Source organism: Callorhinchus milii, unplaced genomic scaffold, assembly GCF_018977255.1.
Source record: "Callorhinchus milii isolate IMCB2004 unplaced genomic scaffold, IMCB_Cmil_1.0 Scaffold7, whole genome shotgun sequence".
Lineage (NCBI taxonomy): Eukaryota > Metazoa > Chordata > Chondrichthyes > Chimaeriformes > Callorhinchidae > Callorhinchus > Callorhinchus milii.
Window position 1 is genome coordinate 6980786 of NW_024704748.1, and position 25210 is coordinate 7005995.

A 25210-nucleotide genomic window follows, 5' to 3' on the forward strand; every position below is an offset into this window, starting at 1 on the left:
TAATATTGAATTATTTAGTCGTGTTTGCTTGTTGGTGTTTATTTACGACTTGGAATAACCAATTTCAGAACATTTGTAGTACACAGACAGTCAATAGCCATTTGCTTAAATAATGCAGCATGGCCAAAACAATTTCATAATATCAGAGTTGCATTTCACAGGAATGGTTAGTCCTATCCTGGATATCACAGTGATTTGTAGTTTATCATATTTACGTCATTCCTTACCTACTGAAATATTTGTAACAGTAAATAGAGCCACATGAAGAAACAATCCTCTTGATTTACAGGGTAAGAACGGTGATTGCTTTACATGTGTTGCACGATAGATTGTCTAAAGACCAGTCTCTGCTACACTGATGAGCTCCTCCCAACTTTTTGCCTCGTAGTTTAGAGCAGCTTGAGCATTCTTTGCAGAACTCAACAGTGATGGTGCAATGGCAGAGCATTGTAAAACTGCAGTCATACCAATGTAGCGCTGCATAGTGGATTATTGAATACCAGTGCATAGATCTTTTTAAACTTTCTAAATCGGTCATTGCAAGCAAAGATTTTGTTTTATTCATAGTTTTTATGATTGCATGATTTCTGTGATACTTGTTGAACTAATGTGAGACTTTCACATAGTTCGAGAATTAGTCCGTCAGTCTTTGGTAAAGAATTGTATTTGCATTGCACTTCAGACTTCAAGTCGGCAGTTGGCCAGATGAAGTATAAAATAGAAGGGTTAACTGAAAGAAACTGCTCAGAGGATAATTGAGAAATTGCGATCACTCACATGATATAGATTAATTAAAGCCTGCCCTTAATCCTGGGCAGATTTATTAGGTTCAGAGAAATAAACAAAACTCAGGAAGTGTTGGTTGAGTGTAAAGAGAAATAGTCTCTTACCCAAAGAATACATTCCTCAAAATGACAAATGAGTAACTAATAATTCCTTCAGTTTTATGACGTTCTTCATTGAGTTTGTTGGAAAGTGAGCTACAGATCTCATTAACCTGGCCATTAAGAAAAAAAAATCTGAAGTAGGAACATCATGTTCCTTGAATATTGTGTCCCCACTGAATGTAATTCTTGTTGAGTAAGATGGGAGACCAATCCTGTCACTGAGTTGCATCTTCTTGCTTTAAAACACAACCACAAATTTCTTCAGTGCGGTTGTTCCATACACTGAACCACTATATGGATTACTGAAGCTATAAAGTGATATTTATATCTGCAGTTTCAGCAACACTGACATTTCATCAATGTCTTGATTCCTGAATCCATTGATATGTCTGTAAATGGTGCAAACTGGAGCCCATCCCTTGGGATTCAAGTTGTAAATCATGCTGCTGTTCAGTTTTCCACAGGCAAAGGTTAAAACCTTTTCTGCTCTGCCAATGTTCATCAAATCTGAAAGCCCAAACAGTAAGTAATGATATTATTTGCTCTCCGTTGAACCACTTGTTGGAAAAACCTTTCCCCAGCCCTTCATAGGGAAAGGTGCAGCAGAAAATGGATCCTCGTTGTTTATGTGCAGGACAGAGTCTTGACCCAGAACAACTTGTGGTTCAGTGAGTCCATCAGATTCGAGTTTTCCCATATTATTAGGGCTGGTACTTTGGCTAAAAGGGTTTAATATTGAAGGTACTTTCATAATAGAATTATATTTTTCATACTTTGCAGACCTAATGTCCTCTGAAATATCCCCAAGGCATCCTGCGATTAAAGCAGTGTCAGAGTGCACCTCTTGCTCCTTATTTAGCCTGACGTTTTTGGTGATTTTGCATTTAAGGCCGTCCACAGGTGATTGCACATGTTGCTCAGTGTTAGTTGTACTTCCACTCATTAGCTCTAAGTGGCACACATCTGCAAAGTCCCTTCCAATCTCAGCAGAAACTGTCTGAAAAGGAACGTGACCAAATAAATCTGTGTTTGCGGGTTCCACTGATGTCATTTCTTTGGTGTGAGGGTCTGGCAGGTATACCATGCTTGCAAATGGCGCATTCTTGAAGATGCAAAATTCATCTTGGTCATTTTTAAGATTCACTTTAGGTTTGAACGAAGCTTCTTGAATTTTTTCCAGCTTGCTGTGGTCATTCACACCACCCGTCTCTTTACACACATCAGATTGAAACAGTGAAAGATCCGTTTCCAAATGAGCCACAGAGGTTTCCTGGCAGACTTCAGTGTTTTGGACACTGGGAGTAGAATCAGATGATCTAATTTGGCAAGGTTCCTCTGGGTCAGTTTCTTTCGAAAAATCTTGGTTGAGATGTTCTCCTTCACTCTCGTTTTGATTGTCTTGGTCTATTTCATAATCTTCATCCAAATCATCGAGGAGAGGTTTGGAGCTGTTATAGTCCTCCAATTTGATGGTGTCTTCATCTGTTTTACACTCATCCTCATCGCTGCTGAACAAAGTCCCTGCAGAGGGGATTACAAGATCACTTGAACGTTCCTCAATTGTGTGGACAAGCAACATCCTACAAAATGCACACATACTTCTCCACAATCAACTGTTTAATTCCATCCTTTGATGTATATCCCACAAAACCAGGCAGTCGTACCTTGATGTAGAAACTTCCCTGATACTAAACTTTCAAAGCCAAACCAAAGGAATGTTAAACTTGAAAGAACCACAACACAACTTTGTTGTAAATAAAAGAAACCTTTTAAGGTATCTTTCACTAATAATTTTGGCATAAATTATCTATGTTATTCAATGACTGCAACGGACCTTCCAATTAATAATTGTGACAGTGGAGTTGCATTCATCCTATTTGCCAATGAAATCAAAACAAGTGGTATTGCTAGGACTAGAGAATGGCATTTTGCCTACAAACCTGTCAGTGAGGTTTTTTAGGAAAACAGTTGATTGCAATGCCCTTTAACGAACATAAGGATTGCTTTTATAAGACTCTTCGACAGCCAGGTCACTGTATGGAAGCAGGACGGAACCAAAACACTTAACAGATAACAGCAATGAGGATGAGGATAAAACAGATAAAGACCATCAAGTTGGAACAGTACAACAGCAATTATAAAGGAGAAAGCAGGGGTGTGATGGAAATATTACATCAGCTTAGACTAGAAATTAATATAAGGCAGGAATGATAATATCCTGCGTTGTCAGCCCTTTGGCTTTAAATCTCTGCCTCATTTTAAAAGTAATTATTCTTGCTAAAAAGATGAGCAATTCATGATTCTGCACAGATGGTTATTAGAAATGCAAAATAATATTATAATATAAAGAAAAATTTGGTGTAAATTTCTGGCAGTGTAGTATTCCTTGGCATCACTGACAAACCATGGCAAGATTTAGAGAAATAATACTATTCCAAATGTTTGTGTCCAGGTAGGCTTTTGATTTATGATTCAATTCTAGTAATTTCCAAGAATCCTCATTGTCAGAAGGAAAGTATAAACAAAAAGCAGGACAGGAACTTGGATTGGAAGCATGATTTTTTTAAAAAAGTGCCAATTTGTTTTAACGTATTTTTCTAACTGATCTATTGTGAAAGTGAGGCTTGTGGGTGGTTGGGTTGCAAATCTGACACTTACAAATCTCTGGCAGTTGTGGAGATCTTAGTGAACATCTCATATTGAAGAAAGCCAAATAAAATTTCTCTTTAAAAACTTAATTTCTAGCCTGTCTGAAACTCCTTGTGCAAAATAATTAATTCTGAAGCCTTCCCAAACATTTTTCGATGAGATTCGTACTTGAGGCTTATGTCACATTATGAAAAGCTATCAGAGCACCAGAGGCAGGAATGAAAATATATTAGGGGGTCCGTCTTTAAACAACTACATGTAATAAGAATTCAAGGGATAATTACACTTCCCAATGGAAACAAGGAAAATAGTGGGCAATTTAGCAATTATAGCAAAATAGAATTTATGAAAGAAGATTCATAATAAAAACAGATCTGGTTAGATTACAAGATCACATTAGATCGGATGAAGAAGGTCCTTCAGACCATTTGATCTCATCCTTTTAAGTCATAACCTCCCATCACAGCATCAAGCTATTTTAAAAGTTGCCAGGAAGGGTGACTGAGTCCAGCAATCAGCTTTAGCATTAATTACCCTCCAGGTAAATAATTCTGGTGTCTGATCTAAAATTGCCCTTTGCAATAATCCTTTTGTTGTATTGTCTTGGTGTTTCTAGAACAAAATTAATGGAAATATTGTGCAATCCTAGGGGATGTGATTTCTTTCTTCCCCTCCTCAAATGTTACATTCACAATCTTTCAAGTCTGCAGCAAGAACCCCTTCCCCAATTTTAAGGCTTTTACAAATAAGGCAAAGAATGCCAAACTCAACTTTGAAGGATACTTACAGGGTCCAGTGAAAACTGCTCAGACAAGACTGCAAACAATATTAAACAATGTTTTAAGACTCCTTTCAGGAAAGCAGCACCTGAAATGAACATCTCTGAGAAAGCCGAAACTTTTGGTTTCTCTCTCAGCAAAAGAGCTGCTAGCTGAAAGTAGCCACACTTTCAAATAAAGGTGATGGAAAGGGAGGTAAATCACAGTCATTTCAGTTGAAAAAAAATCATAGGGATCTTAGTCGACACCTTGTAAAGCTGGCACTCTACCCTGAGTGAGGGGCGCTATATAAATGCAAGTTGTTGTTGTTGTTCCATTCCTAGAGAAAAGTCAAGTTGGTAAAAGAGGCGCAGAGCCATCTTGGGTTGGGTTGTAATTCATTTTTGAAACATCATTTGACCACCTGATTTGTGAAATGGGGGTACAGAAAGGCAACATTTAAAATAGATGCATCAGATCACCACTGGTCATGTTCGGGTCACGCACGACTTATTGAACAACTCGTTGCACATAGGCTGGCAAAACATACGTTTGTGCTCACATTCCTTGGTCAGCATTGACTAACATGTTGAGCAGAAGACTGATTTTCTCATTGGGCTAATCTTCATAGGAAAGGTGGAACAGGAAGTGTGGCAACATAACTTTGGACTTTAAAGTCTGTAAACTGTGTGTCTATTTTGCCGTCCCTCTCCTAATCCAATTCATCTCTTTGGTGACAAGAATTTGCAATCAATCATATACAGTAAAATCCTGAATGCATGCATGCATACATGCATACATTATGCCTAACTTGCCACTCCAGATAACTCATCATTGTTGACTCTTCCCTCAGAGTGATGGGTTATCACCAGTTTACTGTATCATGATCCTGCATTCCCAAACTTCTTAGCATATCAAAAAATATCATAAATTTACATTCCGATTTGTACTTTCACAAAGTACAAAACGATCCATAAGTAGTGAATTAGTTTATCCCAAGAATAGCATTGTGTAGATTTGAAAATCAAATGAACCAGAAAAGCAATCTTTTAGTGTAAATGTGAAAATTATTTCAAATTTATTTACAGTATGTTTTAAATAATCACACATTTTAGTGATCCATTCGTTCCCGTTATTAAACTGGTATTTTTCACATTCATAATCAACCAGTGTATAAACAACGCAACATATTTTACTGCCTTTCATACACCAGAAACAGCTGCTTGACAAACAGGGAAGCAGGATATATCCTGAGATTTGAACACAATGAAAAAAAATAGTGCAAAGCTTTATATTCTAAAAACCTGGTCAAAATTCAGCATGTTATTAAATGTTCAACATTGCACATCGAGATTCCTAGTAACATTCCTCTCAGTAGACATGAAAAGATATCAGGAAATCCCATGATCTTTCCATCATTATCTTCAGCTTGTCTGAAGTTATTTACAACTTTAAGAAAGCCACAAATTTTATAACTTTTCTGTTCCTCAATTTTACATTTTAAAAAGACTAGCAAAGCTACCAAAGACACTACTGTAAAAGTTCATTAGCTGGGAATTTTAGGCATACTACTGTTTAAATATAGATTTCTATTTGGATTCTAGTTATAGCTACGTTGACTGATTCTTAAAAGGTAATTTATTTTAGCTGAAGCTCATTTACGGAAAACAACTTTAGAGAAAAATGCTACCATTTCTAAACCTACCACAATCTAAATGACGTGCCTGCCGAATGAAAATACATTTGATTATTTTGCACTGAATTGGGAACTTTGGGAACATAACTGAACTAAGTTAGAAACTGAACGCAGCAGAGTGATTTCTAAGAATCAAATGCAGGAAAACTAAAAGTAAACAATGCATTTGCAATATATACATTTTTAGAACTTTTAGAAAATGGACTTCATATTGCAAAGAAAACATTCATGGTACAGGATCGTACCTGCACACTTCACTGAGATATTACACTCACTGTTGCTCAGCCCTATTAGAAAAGGTAGCACTTCACTTTATTGTGGCTGTAAGTAAGTTTGAAAAACATGGTCTTCATATTGTTAGCAAATGGAAAGAAGGAAAAATAAAGGTTGAATTAAGTGAAATCATGGCCCCCTCCCTCATTACGTATTGAAGTTAAAAATAATTAGATTTTTTCTGAAAGAAAAAAATTGCTGAACATGGTTTACTTTTGTTTGCATGATAATAAAAGTAAATGCCTTCAAGTCACAACTGAATCACAAATTTCATGCAACTCATTTGCAAGCTCAAAGCAAATAATGCAGTCCACTCTAAGTGCAATGCAAAATGAGCTTGATGTCACTTTCACAGCAGTGTGCAGTGAAATATCATGCCATTAAACACATTAAGCCTAAATACCACTACAGCTTTGTGTGGTGGTATTCAGGCAATGTGAGCATTAAAACATTTCTTAGCAACACAAATACAAAAGGAAAAACAGGGTATGGGTATAGTATTTTCAAAACAGTTAATCACTCTGCAACCAAAAGATTATTTGCTTCTATGCATAGTTTTACCATACAATACTGAGCTCTATCCAGCCAAGATCTTGCAGGGAAGCATTTCAACACAAGACGGGAAGATAGGAAGAGGATTGATTTCAGCAGGTTTTAAAACTGGAGGGATGTTCAAAGCAGTTTTTCTTGTATATGTGCATTAGCAGCATACAGGCAGTTACAAGGCGAAGTAAAGCCTGGATAAAGACGTTCTCAAGCAAACTGGTTTTATTTTTAGTTGCACCTCCATTGCATCTGTTACAATCATGTCTTGGTAGGCGTGGCATTCAACTGAGGCATACTACTGATTTTGTCATGCTTTCTTTGTGAAGGGATTGCTATTGCAGGGTGCAGGTACTTAAATATGTGGGCATGGGTTAATGGGAGGTCATTAAAGATCTATCAGCTGATCCACAAGCAGAAAAGACATAGGAAGACTGTTTTCTGAACTCCCACCACGGTTCTTTGAATGACAACCTAGAAATGTAAAAAAAAATGACTTTACTAGGTTATTTTTTTATGCAAGACAGACAAATGGATTTTTGTGAATGCTCTCATATTTTTCCTAATTACAATCACACCACCATAGTGGGAATCATTATAATCCAAGATCTGTTAACAGTCAAAGACAGTTGTCAGAGGTGGTTCAAAAGGCAGAAAAAAAAGTAAAAGAAGCTGAACAGCGACACCTAAATGAGATAAAGAAAAAAACACAGAATGTCAAAAACTGGAGTGAAAGCAGCAAGAATGGGACAGAGAATGGTATAACTGCAATTAAGTTGAGCCAACACCATGGTAAAATATAGTGCAATGAGTCTGTAACGAGATGCAGTACTTTTCAGTCAATCCCACAACTACAAACAGTTACAAATCACAACAAGTATAGAAGGATACTATCTTTTCAAGCTTATGGAAAATGGCATAACTACATACAGTGATTATACCTCACAGAGATAAAGTAGTATAGCAATACATAAAGCAATTTTTCCAGCAAATCAAACAAACATCGATTCTTTTTTGTGTTTTTTCCATATTATCCGGCAATTCATTTTATTTCTTATGTTTATCAAATGCACCATTAACAACTAAACGCAATTCCTCCTCCTCTTACCAGTCCGATTAGAAGACACAACAGGGTTAAAAGGGTCAGTGTTGCCAGGTGAAGCAGCAGGAAGGAGTTTGGGATTTGAAATAGAATCATCCCCAGGAATGTTTTCTGAAAGGGTGCAAGAGGAATAGCAGAGGGAAGAGCGACGTGACTTAGAGAAAGGAGGTTGTAATAGCAAGATCATTCAGTGGAGCATTCAGAAGATTCTACTTTGTACAATTTGATATACCGTTCCAATTTCAGTTTAGAAAAAAACAAGATAATACAACCCATTGATTGGGACACCCACCATGTGCGGTAGGGAGATAAAGGAGAACGAATGCCCCACAAACTACCTGACAAAAAAAAACTACTTGTGATAAAACACCAATTTCAAGTTCACAGGAACACAATGTATTACATTTTTGAAAACCTGTATACAAAACTGCAAAAGAAAATCTCCAACACAAATTTTCTAGAGATAAATACAAACGGACAATGGAAGTAATAATAATAAATGGGCAAATAAAAACAATGGGAATTCAAAACTAATTTAAAATGTAACATTCTACGTATTGCAATGATGAAAGCTTCCCTTAAATTTTGCAACTGAAGTACGATCTGCTTTCCCAGCTGCAAGTCATAGATATCAGTGATTATTGTGGTCGTACAACAGTAGTATACAAAGATGCCCTTCAGTTAAGTATGATAAACAGGCTTACAGTATTTTATAGGGTATGATTACTGAACGGAATTGTTACTGTCTTTTGACAACTTCACATCACAAACTATTTAGCATATTCCTGACCATCTGCTATTCTACATTTTATAAAAGACTAAAATATATCCTTACCATTTCCAAAACAAACCAACATTTCAACTGTTTACCAGCAAGCAAGAAGTTTAAAATTAAGCAAAGTTTTAAATGGTTGACAAATTTATTCTTATTATATTATCACACTGAGACCCAAATTTGCAAGGCAATGGGAAAAGAGCGGGAGTGGGTCAAGTTAGATAGCTCTTTCAAAAAGCCAGCACAGGTACAATGGGCTGAATGGCCTCTTTTTGTACTGTAGGATTCTATGACCCATGTCTTATCCTCGATATATCTGAAAACATTCAGATAATGGTCTTTAAAAATAATAATGTTTGCATTATAGTTTGCATTATAGTTTGCATTATCACAATCAAACTACTATTTGATATATATTCTTGGTGCACACATTTCAAAGCTTGTTCATCTTGCCCAAACATTTGAAAATAAAATGTGGAATATTTATAGTTCTACTTAACTATTTATTGCCTACAAGATACACAGTAAATCCTATTAAGCACTTTGTGATGTTTTGACATTTTAGGTGCTTTATCAAACACAAGCATTATTTGCCAAAATAAATTTTGTCTACTAAGAGATTCCTCAAATTATCAAATCTGTAAATCTAGCGATTCATCCTAACCTGCAGCTTCAATTAGTGGGGGATGTATATAGATGAGAAATAGCACCTGGTGAACTGTTGTCAAGGATTGAAGCCTCCAAAATTATTTTAGCTACTTACAGCAGGAAGAATAGTTTTAAGAGAATAGTGGGAAGTGTATGAGACTAGAGTTGTTCAGTAGAGATGATTTCATGCATTCCAATTATCATAATCTTGCTGCATAATGATTTCTTTATTAAGAAAATAACATTGCATTGCAGAGGGGCAGAATGAGTATCAATACAGCTCCTTTATATTTTGTATCATAAGTTTATATTGTTCAAATAAGTAGTAAATTGCAACCTTTTTAAAATGATAATAAATGGTAAAGCATATGTAATTAAAATACGGATTCAACTTCAATGATATGCAATAAATGCCAAGATTAAAGGAAACCACTAGATAGTGATGGATGATACAAATCCTAATACAAACCTGTGCCAGATGCAAAGGCTGATGCCCCAAACATGTCAGTTTGTGATGGAGCTGTGCTGGGATGATAGCCTGGCAGGAGATTTTCATTTGACACTTTTTTCAATTCAGTAGTTTTATCTGTCAGGGCAGTTTTAATGGAAGGGATTAGTCATAGTTGTTCCAACATTTAGTTGATGTTTTAAAAATATGTGAAATGCAGTTTCTAAAGCTTGAAAGAAGGTACCAATCTTTACATAAAAAGGTGATAAGAATATCTTTATCGTATCATCTGTATGAATCTCTCTGTTGGTAACCTATGCTCACACCCAGTATTAAGAGGGAGGACATTATATCACATGGAACAATTTATGAAGAGCGAAAAGAACACACTGCCTTGATATTCTGGAAGGTACCCACCGTTCCGAAGCTCATCGAACTGTTTATCGAGAAGTTCCTCAGCAGTTAGTTTAGAAAAATTGTCATCACCGAAAGGATTCCATGAAGAGAGATCGGGAGGGTTGTAAATGTTTTGCTGTGAAGTTTTGGGAGAACCTACAGGACTTGTGGAAGCTGACCTAGGAAAGAATTACCCAAAAATTAAAGTACCACATTATGGAGTAACCTACCTATCAGACATGAATAAACATTTACCTACACGAGAGATAGTGAACTTTACTGAGTCATTTTGTTGTTGTTGTTCCCGTTATTCATTCTAGAAAGCAAAGTCGATTTCTTGTGGAAATACTCCAAAGCTTTTTCTTTTGAAAAGTTTATTCATGCTCAGTAGAAACCTGGTGGAACTTGTAGCAATTTCTAACCAAAAATGCTCAGCCCCTACTTTGTCTATAATTAACTCCTGGGAGTCTTTTTTTTGCTTGTGCATTTCGCCCACAAAATATAGTCAATTCATTTTACAGAATATTCTGTGAAGCTCTTTGAGATGTCTTGAAGACATGATAAGGTGTTATATGAAATGCAAATTATTATTATAAATGATTGCCACCTTAGAGCATGGACAACACTTCCAATGAAGCCTAACGTCACTAAAAAACACACAATCAATCCCTTAAGCCACTGGAATTAGCCTTAAACTTTGGGCATGTGTAAAACAGACTTGTCATCACTGACCTATAGAGTGCAAGTATACCTCAGCAATGAAAAATGATAATTCAGTCGGTACGTAATATTCATGAATTTGGCAAAACAGTGGTAACAGTAGTAATTCAATTCAAACAATGATCAACCAAACTGCTTTTACTCTGCTAAATGACTCCAAAACTTTTGTGGAATAAACATGATAAGAACTTATTTCTGAAATTGATCCCACAGCACAGCTGTATATGTGTGGTGTTATGATAAACTCACTTTGATTTATGAAGATTGGCTTCAGCAGCAGCTGCTGCCAGCTGTTGGGAGGAATGACTTGCTGGGACTCCAAACAGGCTGCTGAACGTGACATCGCTGAGGATTCTCCGATGACCAGCTCGTTGCACTTTTGGTGAAGATGGTGGGGTTAATGCCAGCAACTTTAATGTGTGTTGAGGTGGGGGCTGAACCTGCTGAGCCTTTTGGTGCATTTGTGCCTGTAACTAAACAGAAGTTAGCAATCATTTATTGGGAGTTATTCATTTATCAATTTGTGCAACTCTGATCAATCATACGAAAAAAAATAATTTTGAGAAGATTTGAATTCAATCGTTTAGTCCTCTGTATCAGGATGTTTTTATATCCATGTTTTTATAATGTAGACGGGCATTTATCCTTGGCACTTGCTCAATAGGAATTTTAATCTGTAGAGCATCATGTACAGTATAAGCTTGCTTGTCTGAGTCTAATCATTGTGTGGGTGTCACCAATCAGTACACTCATTATTGTGGCTGCATTGCATTCATCCTAAAAGGAGATTCACAAGAATGATCCCAGAACTAAGAGGCTATACCTATCAAGAAAAGCTGAACATGCTTGGACTCTTCTCTTGAAAAGAGGGTAAGGGGTGACTTGATAAAGGTCTTTAAAATGATGAAAGGTTTTGATAGGGTAGGCATGAGGAAGATGTTTCCACTTGTGGGGGAGACCAAAACCAGGGGTTTAATATAAAATAGTCACAAAGAGATCAAATAGGGAAGTTAGAAGAAATGTCTTCACACAGAGAGTAGTGGGAACATGGAACATGCTACCACAACGAGTTGTTGAGGCAAATAGCATAGATGCATTTAAGGGAAAGCTAGATAAGATACATGGGGGAGAAAGGAGTAGAAGAAGCTTTGAAGCCTGTTTCTGGGCTGTGTATTCTAATTTATTCTACCAGTCTCTACAGTCTAGACCTGCAATGGTAAGGTCCAATATATTAAAAGCAACCTCAAATTATAAACAAGAATCAGAGTTAAACCTGCACAAAAAATATACTTTAAAAAATATAGCACCAATAATAAACCAGAGAAATGCTGCTTCTCACCAGAGTATTGCCCATATTCACCTTATGGTTGTTTTAAGGATCCCTGCTTCACAAAAAGACTTCTCATAATCATTCAAAAGCAGCAACTAGCTTAACATTGCTGCTTTGAGATGTTCTAACATATGGTGGAATGATGCAAAAATGCAATTTCCTCTTCTAGTAATAAACATCAATGACTGCAAGTCAGAAGTCCATATTATTGGACACTAAGATCAGACTAAATCAGGAATTTTCTTTCAAGAAATTTTGATTTCTGATCTCAGAGGTTTGTGGTGATTTTCAAAGTAAGACAATGACTAATGCATTAGCTCTGATTCATGGTCTTTTCAACAACTGCAAGATTTCACCTGGAGAATGGTGAAAGCAATATATGTACAAGCACACAAGCCTGAGGGATTCATCTACAGCTAGAGCCTTTCTGGAGACGGCTTTTGGAGCAGGGCAGCATTCTACGATTCCACAGAATTCACAAGATAGGAAAGTGAATTGAGTAAAATGTCTTTCAGAGACTGATGAAAATTTGAAAGTCAGAACAAACTGGCTATAAAATGGCATTCATTAATTCTAATTCTATAAAATACCAAGCTTTATCCAGACTGGAAATGGAATGTATTTCAAATCAATGTTTAATACGAATTGCAAGCTAATACCATAATTAACGGTGGTATCAGCAAGCATATTTAGCTTGTGACTAAATATTGGGAAAGACAGGTAAAAGGGGCTGAAAGGATTCCTCTATAAGATGCCGAATGGTCTTCTTCTGTGCCGTAAATTTCCATGGTTCTATAACTTCAAAAGAGAAATAGGCAAATACAGTCAAACCTGTTTAAGCAACGATCTTCATTCAGCAATCACCCTCTGTTAAACCATCCAGGAACAGCCCATGCAAATGACAGCCCAGACAGATTACACCAATGAACCCACACTTAAAGGCCACCCTTATCTAAAAGGCCACTTTGGCACAGTCCTCTGATGTTGTTGAAGACAGGTTTAACTGTATTTGAGAAGGAAAAGTATAAGGTTATATGGAAAATGTAGGAGGGTAGAACTAAATGGACAGTCCTTTCAGAGACTCAGCTATAAGCAAAGTGGGCTGGGTGGTCTCCTGTGTCGTAGGATTCTTATTTTAAAGATTATTCTATGAATATTGCAGATGTAGAACAACTGCATTTGAGAGAAAAACTGGAGAAAAGTGGGCGAGAGGTAAACTAACTGAAATGATTTAAAAGATTAAAAATATTAAAACCTAAATACAACACAGGTAAAATTAAAACAGAGAGGCTAAACAACAGAGAAAGAGAATTGGGTCGGTGTAGGGTTGCAAATTCCTCAGCAAACAGCTTTGGATCTGTTGTAGATATATTTATAGCTTTACCACTGGGGGGAGCTATTATACACGTTATCAACAATCTTGAGTGTATGTAATGTTGAGCACAATTCATGTCAAGTACAATTAATGACACCACTTTTACACACAATGGTGTGTGGATAACACCTGAAATGAAGACAAATGCAAAGTACTGACTGAACCAATACTTGCAATGCCAAAATCACATTTAGTTATTTATATCTATATATATATGATAGATACGTATAATAATCCTTGCATTTGATATAGGGCCTTATCACATCTTCGAGATGCCTCAAAGCGCTTCACAGACTATACTGTAAAGTTAATTGACTGTATATTTTGTGGGTGAAATGCGGCAGCCAATTGTGCACAGCAGTGTCCCTCCCACAAACAGTTGTGGATTGAATGACCAAATTATTATTATTTATTTATTTGAAGGGATTATTACGCCTAGAAAAGCGATCTGCCAATCGACTAACAACCAGGTGCCTACTTACTGCTAGATGAACAGAGGTGCGTGGAATAAGGAAAGTTATCCACCGTTTCGCCTTGCCCAGGAATCAAACCCAGGTCCGCTCACGAGGCAATTGCTCTAACCACTAAGCTACAAGACTTGATTTTCCACGGAAACCAAAGATAAGAAATAACAAGATAAAGCTTAGTGAAAGGCTGAAGGGAAAAAACATTGTTAAAATGTGGACGCACAGGTAGCTTCTGTAGAATTTAAGAAATATCTACATCTCCCACATTTTATTTGCATGTAACCAGTGTACATTTTTGAGATAATGATCTTACCAGAGCACGTTGCTGCATAGCCACCTGCTGCTGAACAGAAGCGTGCTGTGCCATCATTTGCATCTGCTGCATGGCTGCTTGCTGCTGCATGGCATACTGTTGTTGAAGGTAGTAATTCTGCATCATGTGCTGCTGTGCCTGCTGCATCACATGGTAATGCTGTTTTACACAGATCATAATATCGATATAAATATTCTCGAGTTGCTTTAGCTTTAAGAAGTCATATTCCCAAGTACTAAAACTAAGCATAGAATTTATTTATTTTATCAATAATTAGGAGCAAATTTCTCTGGTTCCACTTCAAAGTCTAGATAACCTGTTTGAAAAGACATTCATCGGTACTGTATATTTTAAAGCTGGAATCATCAGTACTATACATTTTTTGGACTACCGCAATAAATGTTATTCATTTAAGAGTAATTATGAATTTACGTTTTACTTACAAATGTAAAGTAGCAGTACTTTTGAACTCAATAACTAAACTGCAGGTACAATGGATCAATGTGGAATACTGTTTCAAGGCGTGTGCCTTTAGATACCAGTTACTTTGAAAGCACCCAACGTTGTGCTTCTCAAAAAAAATGCATCCTCATTCAAAACACAACTTGGACTCATAAGAACAGTGTATTTGGAGAGGAGGTGGAAACAGAGAGGAACTACAAGTCCGCTTGGATTAAGGAATGCATGGTACTGTTGTACCTAACAGTGAAATGATCTGTTAACACTCACACTAGAATAAAGGGTGATAATAAATGGCTATTTCCACTTGCTAAAATGTATTGCAACATAAGTCCCTGATTTCAGAAGATGAGATAGAAAAAAAAAGAAAATGTTTAGAAGGCAGACAAAGCTATATAAACAGTCTGAGAGGCATCAGTGAAAACATGGAACACAATAAATGTTACATTAAATATTTTACTTGAAAAACAGTGTTATCTATCTAAAAGGATTCTGATAAAATAATTTGGAGAATCTTCAATGAAGAAAGGAAATATAAAAATGTCACAATGGAAAGGAAATCTGAGCAAGGATTAGTACAAAGGCATCTATACAGCACAACAGCACAAATCACACAAGACCTCAAATCTTGAAAGGAAGACCAACTATCCCCATTTAAACAAAGAGTATTTTATTTGTACGTAACAATTTAATGAACAAAAAAGGCAATGAATATTTGATGCAAATCACAGAAATGTACATTAGTGAATATGAGATTTAATGAATCTCCACTGAAGGGAGAAGTGAGAATAATAAGTGAGAACACTGCTGCTGGCAATGATGAGGAAGCTTAAGAGAGCACCAGCGCAAGATAATTTATAGTGCACGGTAGGAGAAAAGGGCACAAATATTGCAAGGTTTCCATGGGAATTATCCAATTATCCCCATTCAAGCAATGAACTTTATTTGTACATAGAATATTAACAAATGTGGAAGCCAGTGAAAATAGTGATGCAAATTACAACAATTTGCATTTAGCAGAATTTGCTTTGTATCATTTTAGGTCAGTGCACGTACAATTCAAAATAAGTACACTCTCAAATCAAAGCATTCATTTATTATTTGTGGTTAGAAAACCTAGTGATCTATTTAAAGTCACTGAAGTGTTAGGAAGGAAAAGAAAATTTGAAGAGCAAGCTCCAAATGGGTTATTTATAGCTAACCTTATGAAATTATAATGTATTAATAAATTTGCAGTGAATATCTGAGAGATGGACAAATTTCAATTTACACTGCACATACACTAGGTATATATGCAACCAGAAAGCAAACACAAAGCCCGTTTTTCAATGAAGTTGGAACATTACCTGTGCTGCCTGAAGCATTTGTTGCTGTTGGTAGTAAGCCTGTTGTTGGTGCTGCAGTAAATACTGCTGTTGAATTAGCTGCTGCTGCGCTTGTGGTGTTGGCTGTGCCTGAGCTGGTGCCTGCTGTCCATGAAATGGAGCAACTTGGCCACTACTTGCAGATGTAACTCCTGTGCAATCCAAGGATGAGACACAATCTAAAAGGTTCAATTCATTATTAACCAAATCGAATACAGTTCAATCAAAGTGCACAGTACTCAAAAGAACCAAACCCTTCTGCAAAACCTTCAACAGGTTAGCTATAGGTACCGAATATTCTCAGTCCATACAAGCTAACTGCTTACCAAACTTCATAGTATTATTGATCCTTCCCATCTCTCCTCATGCTCTGCAAGCATCACCGTCTGGTGCCTCACCCAACTGGCCATTTATCATACGAAGGTCTGGACAGGTGTTCTGTTTTTCACCAGATGTCCAAACACATTTTCCAGAAGATGTCAATGGATGGAGAGAAGAAGATACCTTTTCTGGCTAAATTTTCCTTTCCCTAGCCCAGTTGCGTCTATGGTTTCTCTGTACCATGATTTCAAGTTACTGAATATTTACTATGACTATGCAGCCTCAATGTGACTCAAGTGCCCAACTGAAAGTTCTTACCCTATCTCTCCAGTGAAGCTATTAAACTGCTTATTGATCCAATTTGGCTAATTATTAAATCCGCAGTCACACATTAGGCATGATTGGATCATTAATTTCTCATAAATAACAAAATCAGATTCATGATCACAGCCTATTGGAGATCCACTATTTTAGGTCTCAAAATACAATACCCTTGCTAAGATAATATCATTGGGTAGCTCCACAAAATCCAGCAGCAATTGAACTTTCCACAAGAATTGTTTGGATAAAGGCCCTTTGTCCCATTTCATTGCATCCTTCCAGAACTTTCTCTAATCTGCAAGAATAGACTGGGATGTTCAATATCAGGCAGAACTGTTAATTGTAGTCCAATCTACACTGCAAACAACTTAACCTCTTATGCTTGAGCGCTGTATTGTAGAATCACAGATGTATTCAGTCTGCAGTACTGTTTTCTACTCATGATTTGACTAAATCTATTATAATTGATACTAAAATGGATCATTCATTGCAATCCTATAGACAGCAGTCACCAGTAGATTTTATAGAGTTGCTTGCAACTTGACCCTAAAGAGTCATTTTAAGATAAGTATCCTGTAGAACATTTCAAATCTAATTTTGCCAATAAGACAGGAGAAAATTACCTTTAAACATTTAATTAGATTTGGGATATGGGAAAGTAAAGTATTCTGGCCAGACATTTAAGTGAAAAAAAATCTGGATACGAGTACAACAGATATGATGAGCCAAATGGTCTTAACATGTTGTAAAGTTCCAACTTTCTAAATATACCGCAAATATGAGGATTTTAATTAATTATGGTCAACTCATTATAAATTCAATCTTGCGCCTCATTTGCCCCGACACTGCACTTTCAGAATTCACTTAAATTCTTGGGTTAGTTTTGCTGAAAGTTAATTTCTGAAAGAATGCAATTTTGAAATATGCTTCCATTTACTTAATGGAATGCTTAACATACATTTCTTAGCAAACTGTTATGTTTCTATAGTAACAGCATTTAGCTAACATTTCTACTGAAAATATCTTCCAAGAAATTATAAGTAACCAGACAATAAGTAAAAGGAATGAGAATACAATCATCTATAAAACATTTTACTTGCACACTAATTATATGCAACATGCATTACAATGGCAGATAGTTCTCAGCATGCTCATTTTCAACATTTCAATCAGCTATTGAGTGCATATAATGTGACCAGAGACCTGCACATCCTATTCGGATGACCCAGTAAATCAATTGTTGCTCCAAAAATACTTTGCTGAAATTCGTCATCGGACTTGGATTTTTTTTAGGGGCAGGTGAGGGCCAAGAGAGGATGAATGAAGAGATATAACCCATAAGCAATTGACAATTTAAATCCAGCACTGACTCATCAGGTTCATAGAATTGTAGTCTTTGTCTACCAACCTGCTGTTTGAGACTCTAATTGTGTTGTAGGTCTCTTCCTTGGTGTGAGTGCTGGCTGAATAGTCAGAATACCCGGAGATGAATTTGCTTGACCAGCTTTAGGCCTTTGGCGAGGTGCTATTGAGGTCTCTGTAGTGGGTATTGGGTCTGTAAGCCTAAGAAAGATTTACCACAGCTGAATTTGCAGTACACATCAAGATAAATTCATGTATTAGTATTTCTGTTCATAAAATAAACCATATTAGATAATTAAAATCTCAAGAAGTTCAGCAATACAATGTAAAATGGTGATAACTTTACCTGGTTCTTTGTTGGGATTTTTTAGCAGCAACTTCACTAGCTTTTATTGGTACTGGCATTTTTGCTGGAATTAAAGCATTCTGTAAAACAAAAGTACATTTTAAACAAGGAAAGGACAGACTGACTCTTTAAATCAACCCATGGATAAATCAGAGAATTAAGATCTTAAAATTAGGTCAACAAGACCCAGACTGATTTCAGTTAATAAAAATGGAACAACAGGTTTACCACTCTTAAAATGGAAAGAGAAAAACTGCACAAGTTTAGAACTGGAAATTTTAATGTCTTCCTCCCTTCCCCAAATGAAACAGCACTTCATTTGCTTAATTTGTCTTTTTTGTGTAAATCCAACCTAGTTGACGTCACCAAACAAGACTTGTTTCATTTACTAGATTAAGTACTTACTCAGCTCAATAAAGGAGAGCTACAGATCATTTTTTTATATCAGATTGTGCAGAGGAAGGCCATACACACAGTAATATTTATCTAAGGGATAGTATTCCATAGAATGCCTGCCATCTGCCCACCCAACACAACCTTCTTTTCCTTCAAAGGAACACTATAATTAATTTGAAAAAGCATTCTAGCATTTGTATGTCTAAAGCCAACCTAATTCTAATTTTGAAAGGCATTTTAAATTTGGATTCACTGATGTAGTTTGTTTCAAGTCAGCCCAAAATACCAAATAATCTAGGAAACAAAAAAGTCTGTGAAAATTTCAGATTCCAGAAATGTTACAGTAAGCTTGCATATCAAAGAACTGATGCATTTTGAGACCTTCATGCTTTCGAATAGCTCTCTAAAGATTCAATGCATCTAATTTTTTCAACTAGAATCTCTGCTAGTCAGCTTTCACACACATGGGAAAAATCTCATGAACAGAATCACATATTACATTTTCTTATATGATTTGTGTGTGTATGACCTACATAGCTGACACACAACTTTATATTTTCAACACAGAGCTCACTGTAGGATGCATTTTGTTAAGTCTAGCACTGTCTGGAATGATTTTTGAACAGAGGACTATATGTAATTGGTGTCATTTTAGCATAGAAAATTACATTTTTATAGCCTTATCGTGCTGAAATATTTCAAAATACATCATGAGTTATTACTGAATAATCTCAATATACAATGAGATGTTTGCTTAGAATGTGAGCTCAATGTCCAACATGGGCCTTCAACCACAATCTTCAAATCCACTTGAAACTATTTTAGTTTGCAGTGAATAAAACTCAGCATGAAAAAAGTACTTACATTAATATTTTTGACTGGACATGCCTTCCCTGATAGCTTAAAAGCAAAGAAAGAAACCTGATAAATATCAGGTCTCTTGTCTGGGTCTGGCTCAAGCATGTACCCTGCAGTACAGAAGAGAAGGTGTAGTTGATATAGATGCAGAAATGTATCGCAAGTGGGAAAAAAAATATGAAAATGAAAAACAGATCATCACAAGAAGAATACTTACGTATCAAACAGTGCATTTCATTGGAGTACCGGGAATGGTCTGGGATGGTGAAACTTCCATCACAGATGGCCACTTGGCTTTCTCCAAATGGTAAAGTAAAGAAACATAGTTTGTAAAGTAAACACCCAAGAGCCTAAGAGAATTTAAAACAAAACAAGTTTCAAGGATCAGCTACTTGGCAACTTCTTTAATCAGTCAGGTCAGATAGTTCTGAGAAATCAAATGCAAGAGTAAATGTGAGATCATAGATATCTTTCCACTTGTGTTTTTGGAAACACATAAACATACCCAAATATCAGCTTTAGTGGTAATTGACTTTCCACTGTAGAGGTTAACCATTTCTGGTGCTCTGTACGACAGTGTTGTATATCTGCAAATCAGAAGATTAAGTTAGTTTGCTTGCAAGAACTACATTTTTGCTGCTGTCCGAACAGTAGGGTAGGCACCAAACTGTGGCATTTTAAAAACAAGGAAAAGTTACAGTCCTAATAGGGCAATAAAACAACTTCTATAAAAACAATGAATGAAATGCTAAAAGGTCTCGTTCCTAGCAGAGACATCAAAGAACTGGCAAATTATGATCCCACTGCCGCGAATCAGAACGTTCGTGTGTTCAGCCAGTGACAGTGAAATAAAGGTTGAGCTGTAGCTTGCCCTCAAATCAAAATGTTAAGTCTAATTTGAAAAGAAGAGAATCCCAGAAAATCAGTAGAGGACCAGAACAATCAGTTCTACACTTCCTAACCAATGGAGAGACGTAGTGCTCAAGGAACCCATCAAAGTAGGAGTACTGGAACCATTCCCTTTCTCCCCAGCTACAAGAATGGTCACCTCACCAAAAGGTAAAAAAGCAGTCCAGCAACTAGATGGAAGCCCCGCATTCCTCCTACCTAGTCCTCTTTTCATTGGAGCACAGTCACATTGAGTGAGTTACACTGGAGTAGGACCAGCATGGTTCTTCCTTTGTTGCAATTGCTTGTTCGTTTTCAAAAACATGGCAGCCATGAGGTTTCCTGATTGCAGTGTTCACAAACACTTAACCTCACCCGGGCTGGTTATTTCACACTGGTGAAGTCACTGACAACTGTGTCCCAGTGGAGCTAGTGTCCTTTCGAAAACATTCACCATTGCAAATGTATGAGTGTCCTGAATAGAATATGGTGAACAATCATATTGGGTGAATAACAGGATTAAAGTGAGAGAAATATTAGCCACAATGCAGCCCACTTAGCAGCATTAATAACTAGTTAGCTATTCGGCCCCCAAACAAACTATGAATCGTCAAACTTTTCCAGCAAAGGAGACCTTTTGGCCCAACATGCCTGTGCTGCTGCTAGTTCTGCTACAAGAGGCATCTATATAATCAAAATCCATTGTTTTTTTCTTATGAGGTTTTCTCATAATCTCAACATACGTTATAAATAAATATATGGTTATTTATCCAATCCACTTTTAAATGCAGTTATGGACTTGGCTTCAATAGCCATTTGTGGCAAAATATTCAATCTTCTAATTTCACTGAACAGGTATAGAATTTTTATCTTAGAAAAAAATACTTACTTTTTTATTTCCTCTTCTACTCCACTGATCCCTTCAACCTGAGGACATATAAATCGGTTTGTTGCACTTCCAAAATCACAGAGGATGTAATTTCCACTATCGTGAAGTAGAAGGTTCTCAACCTTGTAAAGAACAGAAAGTTAAAACACTGAATAGATAATGCTGAAATAATCAATTGGAAGGGAAACCTTTACCTTTCATAAAGTGATATCTTTGTACCTTAAGGTCTCTGTGAATAATTGGTGTTTTGCATTGATGTAGCCTTGCCACTGCTTCACAGGTATTACAGAATATTTGAAGCACTTCAGTTTCTGTAAACCCAGATTGTAATCGCTGGTTCATCAAGTTCACAACCTGACCACCTGTCACAACAGAAAGATTTAATTTATAAAACACACCCAATTCACATCATTGCCTGAAGCAAAATCAAGACAGGAAATAATAAGTTCTTTGAAGTTTCTCTTCCCCCCCCCAAAGACCACCACCACATTCTCCTCTCCGGAGGGGGCTGACTGAAGATGACACAGTTCTGGAACCTTGCACAAACTTGTTATTCTTCATGTGCAAGGCATTCGGGGAATGGGAAAGAAAGGGTAAACAGAAAGAGAAAAAAATCTGTTGTTCAAAGTGATTTACAGCCAGTAACCCATAATTATTTACTAGACTCCTGTTGTGCCTTCTGTTCTAATTGTTGACAAAGATATTCAAAGGAAGCAAACAAAAGAATTCAGAAACAAAATGTTATTCAGTAAGTCTCATGCTTGAATGTGGGTTAGTCAAATATATACTTATATGTCATATGAAGCATGACAATGCCCCCAAATAGAAATTGAATGGCAATGTATCATCAACAAACATTACACAAAAGCTTTGATTTACATAAGACCTCACCGGTGTAACCAAACCAGCCAGGGTGTGGCTAAGTTTAAGAAAATCTAATGGCTGCCTTGCTTTAAAAACAAACCTAGCAATTCTAGCAAAGGGACTGCATGTTCTATATTCAAGGTCTGAATTATGCAGCTGAGCAACTGCAGAACTATTGAAAATGGACACTTCACACAGTTTAAAAATGTAAGTATTCTCCTCCATTCTGCATCTTTTAAGATTAGATTTGTTTCTTGATCTAACATCTGCCCATAAGGAAGATATGTGCATTTCATAAGAAACTATATCCTAAAAAATATTGGTCAGATCAATAAATGCAATGACCCGATTTTCACTATAAATGAAATTTGTAACAAACCTCTGCAGTACTCCATCAGAATAAGGACCTCCCACACACCGCTAGCATTTGAGGTAACACTGGAGTCCAAGTAGTTGACAATATTTCTATTTCCTGACAAATCTTTCTGTAAAAAAGGTAGGATAGTATAAGCAAACTCATGAAGGTAAACATTTATTGAAACCCGTTCTGAACATTTTCCTCTGTCTGACCCGGAAAAAAGGTCAAGTAATGCAAAATTCATGTGTTATTTTCAAGCCCAAACTGAACGTGTATTTTCTTCCCAGAAATGAAGATCTTTCACAATTACCACACTATGTTGCAACAGTGCAGATTACAGCTCATAGGCTGTAATAAGTTGATCATGTCATAATATGAAAGAAAAATAGAAAGAACTTTTTTTAAATAGTATCTGTACACATCAAAATGTTTCAGAAGCATTACGGGCACAATAACTGTCAAGTGCAGAAACTATATGTAGACACAAAGGCATATGTGGCAGAAATGTACCACAAACAATCACAGTCATAGTTGCCCAGCACATTCCCTGCTCCTGTGGGATAGCATCTCGGATGCAATCTCAAAATGGTATTGCCTTGGGTTGGTATGAAGTACATCTTGTTACCTGTAGGATGCAATATTTATAAATCCTGTAAGAATAGTTTGCAACTGCTGCATTTGAGCTCAATCAATGCATATTGTCAAAGTCGCTAAATATATAAATAAATAGAAATAGAAATCAAAGTCGCGAGATCATTTCTTCCCCAGGTTTATTCTCTTTAATAATCAGGAAGTCGACAGCCAGGATTTCAGCTTTGAATTAAGTGAGCAATAACCAACTGCTGCCAGAAACAATTTAATCTTTCACTGTAAGCTGATTAAACACCCGAATACTGAATGCCCTAATACCCATTAACTTGTTAATACAGGTTTCCAAATTGTGTTGGCTATAAAATAATCTGTTTTATCAAAGTGGAGCCACATTTCTTTCTAAAAGCAACATACAGTACAATTAGATTTTTTTCAAACACGCAAAATGAATAACATGTTTCAGATGAAACCTTTGATCTAAAGTCAGGTATTCATTAGCCTGCTGGAAATTTCAGCTCTTTTTCCGTAATTGCATATTTCCAGCTTTTTCTTTTAACTTGTAATTTCAATTTGTCTATTTTAACAATCTTGTCCTGTGCAGGTCTATTCATCTACATTCTTTTAAAAAATACTTAACATTGCTACTAGGAAGTATACAGAAGGGCAAGAGATAACTGCAACAGCAAAGTTCAAGCAGTTTATTAATATCTTAACCCAAAAATGCATTACAACCCCCGCCCCCGCCTTGTGATACATACACAATTTATTTGTGGAGGGTTTTCAAGTCAGGCAGTGATCTTCCCTAATATGAGCAAACTGTAGTTACATTAAGTGATTTGAGAAGACATTTAATGTTACTGAGTGATACTTGGAAGCACATCTTAGAATTGTATCCTGGTATATTATATAAAGATACCTTTGTAATCTGGCAATATTGGGGTCTTAAATGTTTTAATTACCTTATTCAAATCACGGTAGAATTCAAAACAGAGGGGTATAAATGATAAAAGATTCATTACATTAATTCCTATATATTTTATTCAGCTTAATTTGGAAAATTTTGAAATGATCCAATCCTTAAAAGCGATCATTTTTAAATAAGTAGTTCAACTCGATATTTTATTCTGCTTTAATTTGGAGCATAATTAAAATATTTAACTCCAATTTTTAGGATTTTACTTAGCGTATTGCATGAACATAATATAAGAAATGGCACACTATTTGCAATCCACTACCCAGCTCAAGTTGATACTTGTAGGATATCCAGACTGATTTGTCAGATGATAAATCCCATTGTTTAAATTTTGGTCATCATACATCATCTGCTTATGAAATTCTTGCTGTGCAAGTAGAATAAATGACTCCTCTACTTGCAGGACAAGATGTATGACATATGGTGCAAGATTGCAACCAGACTACATGTGCCAGTTCCTTTTATTGTCATTCTTTTCCTCAAGTTGTGGCATACAAACCTCACTTCAAGACTAACTCATGTTGTTGACATCAGCCAAACTGTCTTGCTTACCTAATTTACATCTATTTAAATCCAGGGCAGCTGCTTTTAAACAAAAGAAAACAGAATGAAATGAATGGAGTTCTCATCATTCTTCAGAAAAGTTGACATATCGGGACCACATAAGGGAAAATCTGAGGGAAAGAGCACTCTGAGAACTGGCAAAGAGCATGAAACCCAAGGTTTGTGGTGTCTTTGACCAGTATGATAATTATAACATCACTTTTCACCTCCCAACTCTCTGTGCATGAAACCTCAAGCAGTTAACATTTCCTTTTTCGATTACCCAGATTTCTCGCT

The 25210-nt window shown here is 36.3% G+C and overlaps 2 protein-coding genes across 9 annotated transcripts in view; one reads left to right on the plus strand and one right to left on the minus strand.

The window, feature by feature from the left end:
• LOC103185865 (progestin and adipoQ receptor family member 3) overlaps nt 1–25210 on the plus strand; it is a 50173-nt gene that overhangs the window by 17637 nt on the left and 7326 nt on the right. The window contains exon 9 of one of the 3 annotated variants that reach the window (XR_006085231.1): nt 10110–10123. The exons of the other annotated variants lie outside the window; for them this stretch is intronic. The gene's annotated coding sequence lies outside the window, so the exon portion shown is untranslated. Of the gene's footprint in view, nt 1–10109; nt 10124–25210 lie in introns of those variants that run through there. 3 annotated transcript variants of the gene reach the window in all.
• LOC103185864 (AP2-associated protein kinase 1-like) overlaps nt 30–25210 on the minus strand; it is a 37121-nt gene continuing 11940 nt past the window's right edge. Inside the window, exons 3-17 of one of the 6 annotated variants that reach the window (XM_042336698.1) lie at nt 22828–22933; nt 21804–21946; nt 21585–21706; nt 20313–20394; nt 20025–20157; nt 19814–19917; nt 18554–18633; nt 18254–18408; nt 16186–16355; nt 14381–14539; nt 11145–11368; nt 10197–10354; nt 9801–9917; nt 7915–8019; nt 30–2408 (exon numbers count right to left, since the gene is read on the minus strand). In XM_042336698.1, coding sequence (XP_042192632.1) covers nt 1423–2408; nt 7915–8019; nt 9801–9917; nt 10197–10354; nt 11145–11368; nt 14381–14539; nt 16186–16355; nt 18254–18408; nt 18554–18633; nt 19814–19917; nt 20025–20157; nt 20313–20394; nt 21585–21706; nt 21804–21946; nt 22828–22933 — 2844 coding nt within the window. In that variant the 3' untranslated portion in view covers nt 30–1422. Of the gene's footprint in view, nt 2409–5341; nt 7281–7914; nt 8020–9800; nt 9918–10196; nt 10355–11144; nt 11369–14380; nt 14540–16185; nt 16383–18253; nt 18409–18553; nt 18634–19813; nt 19918–20024; nt 20158–20312; nt 20395–21584; nt 21707–21803; nt 21947–22827; nt 22934–25210 lie in introns of those variants that run through there. The other 5 variants (XM_042336697.1, XM_042336696.1, XM_042336700.1 and 2 more) reach the window with 5 other exon arrangements.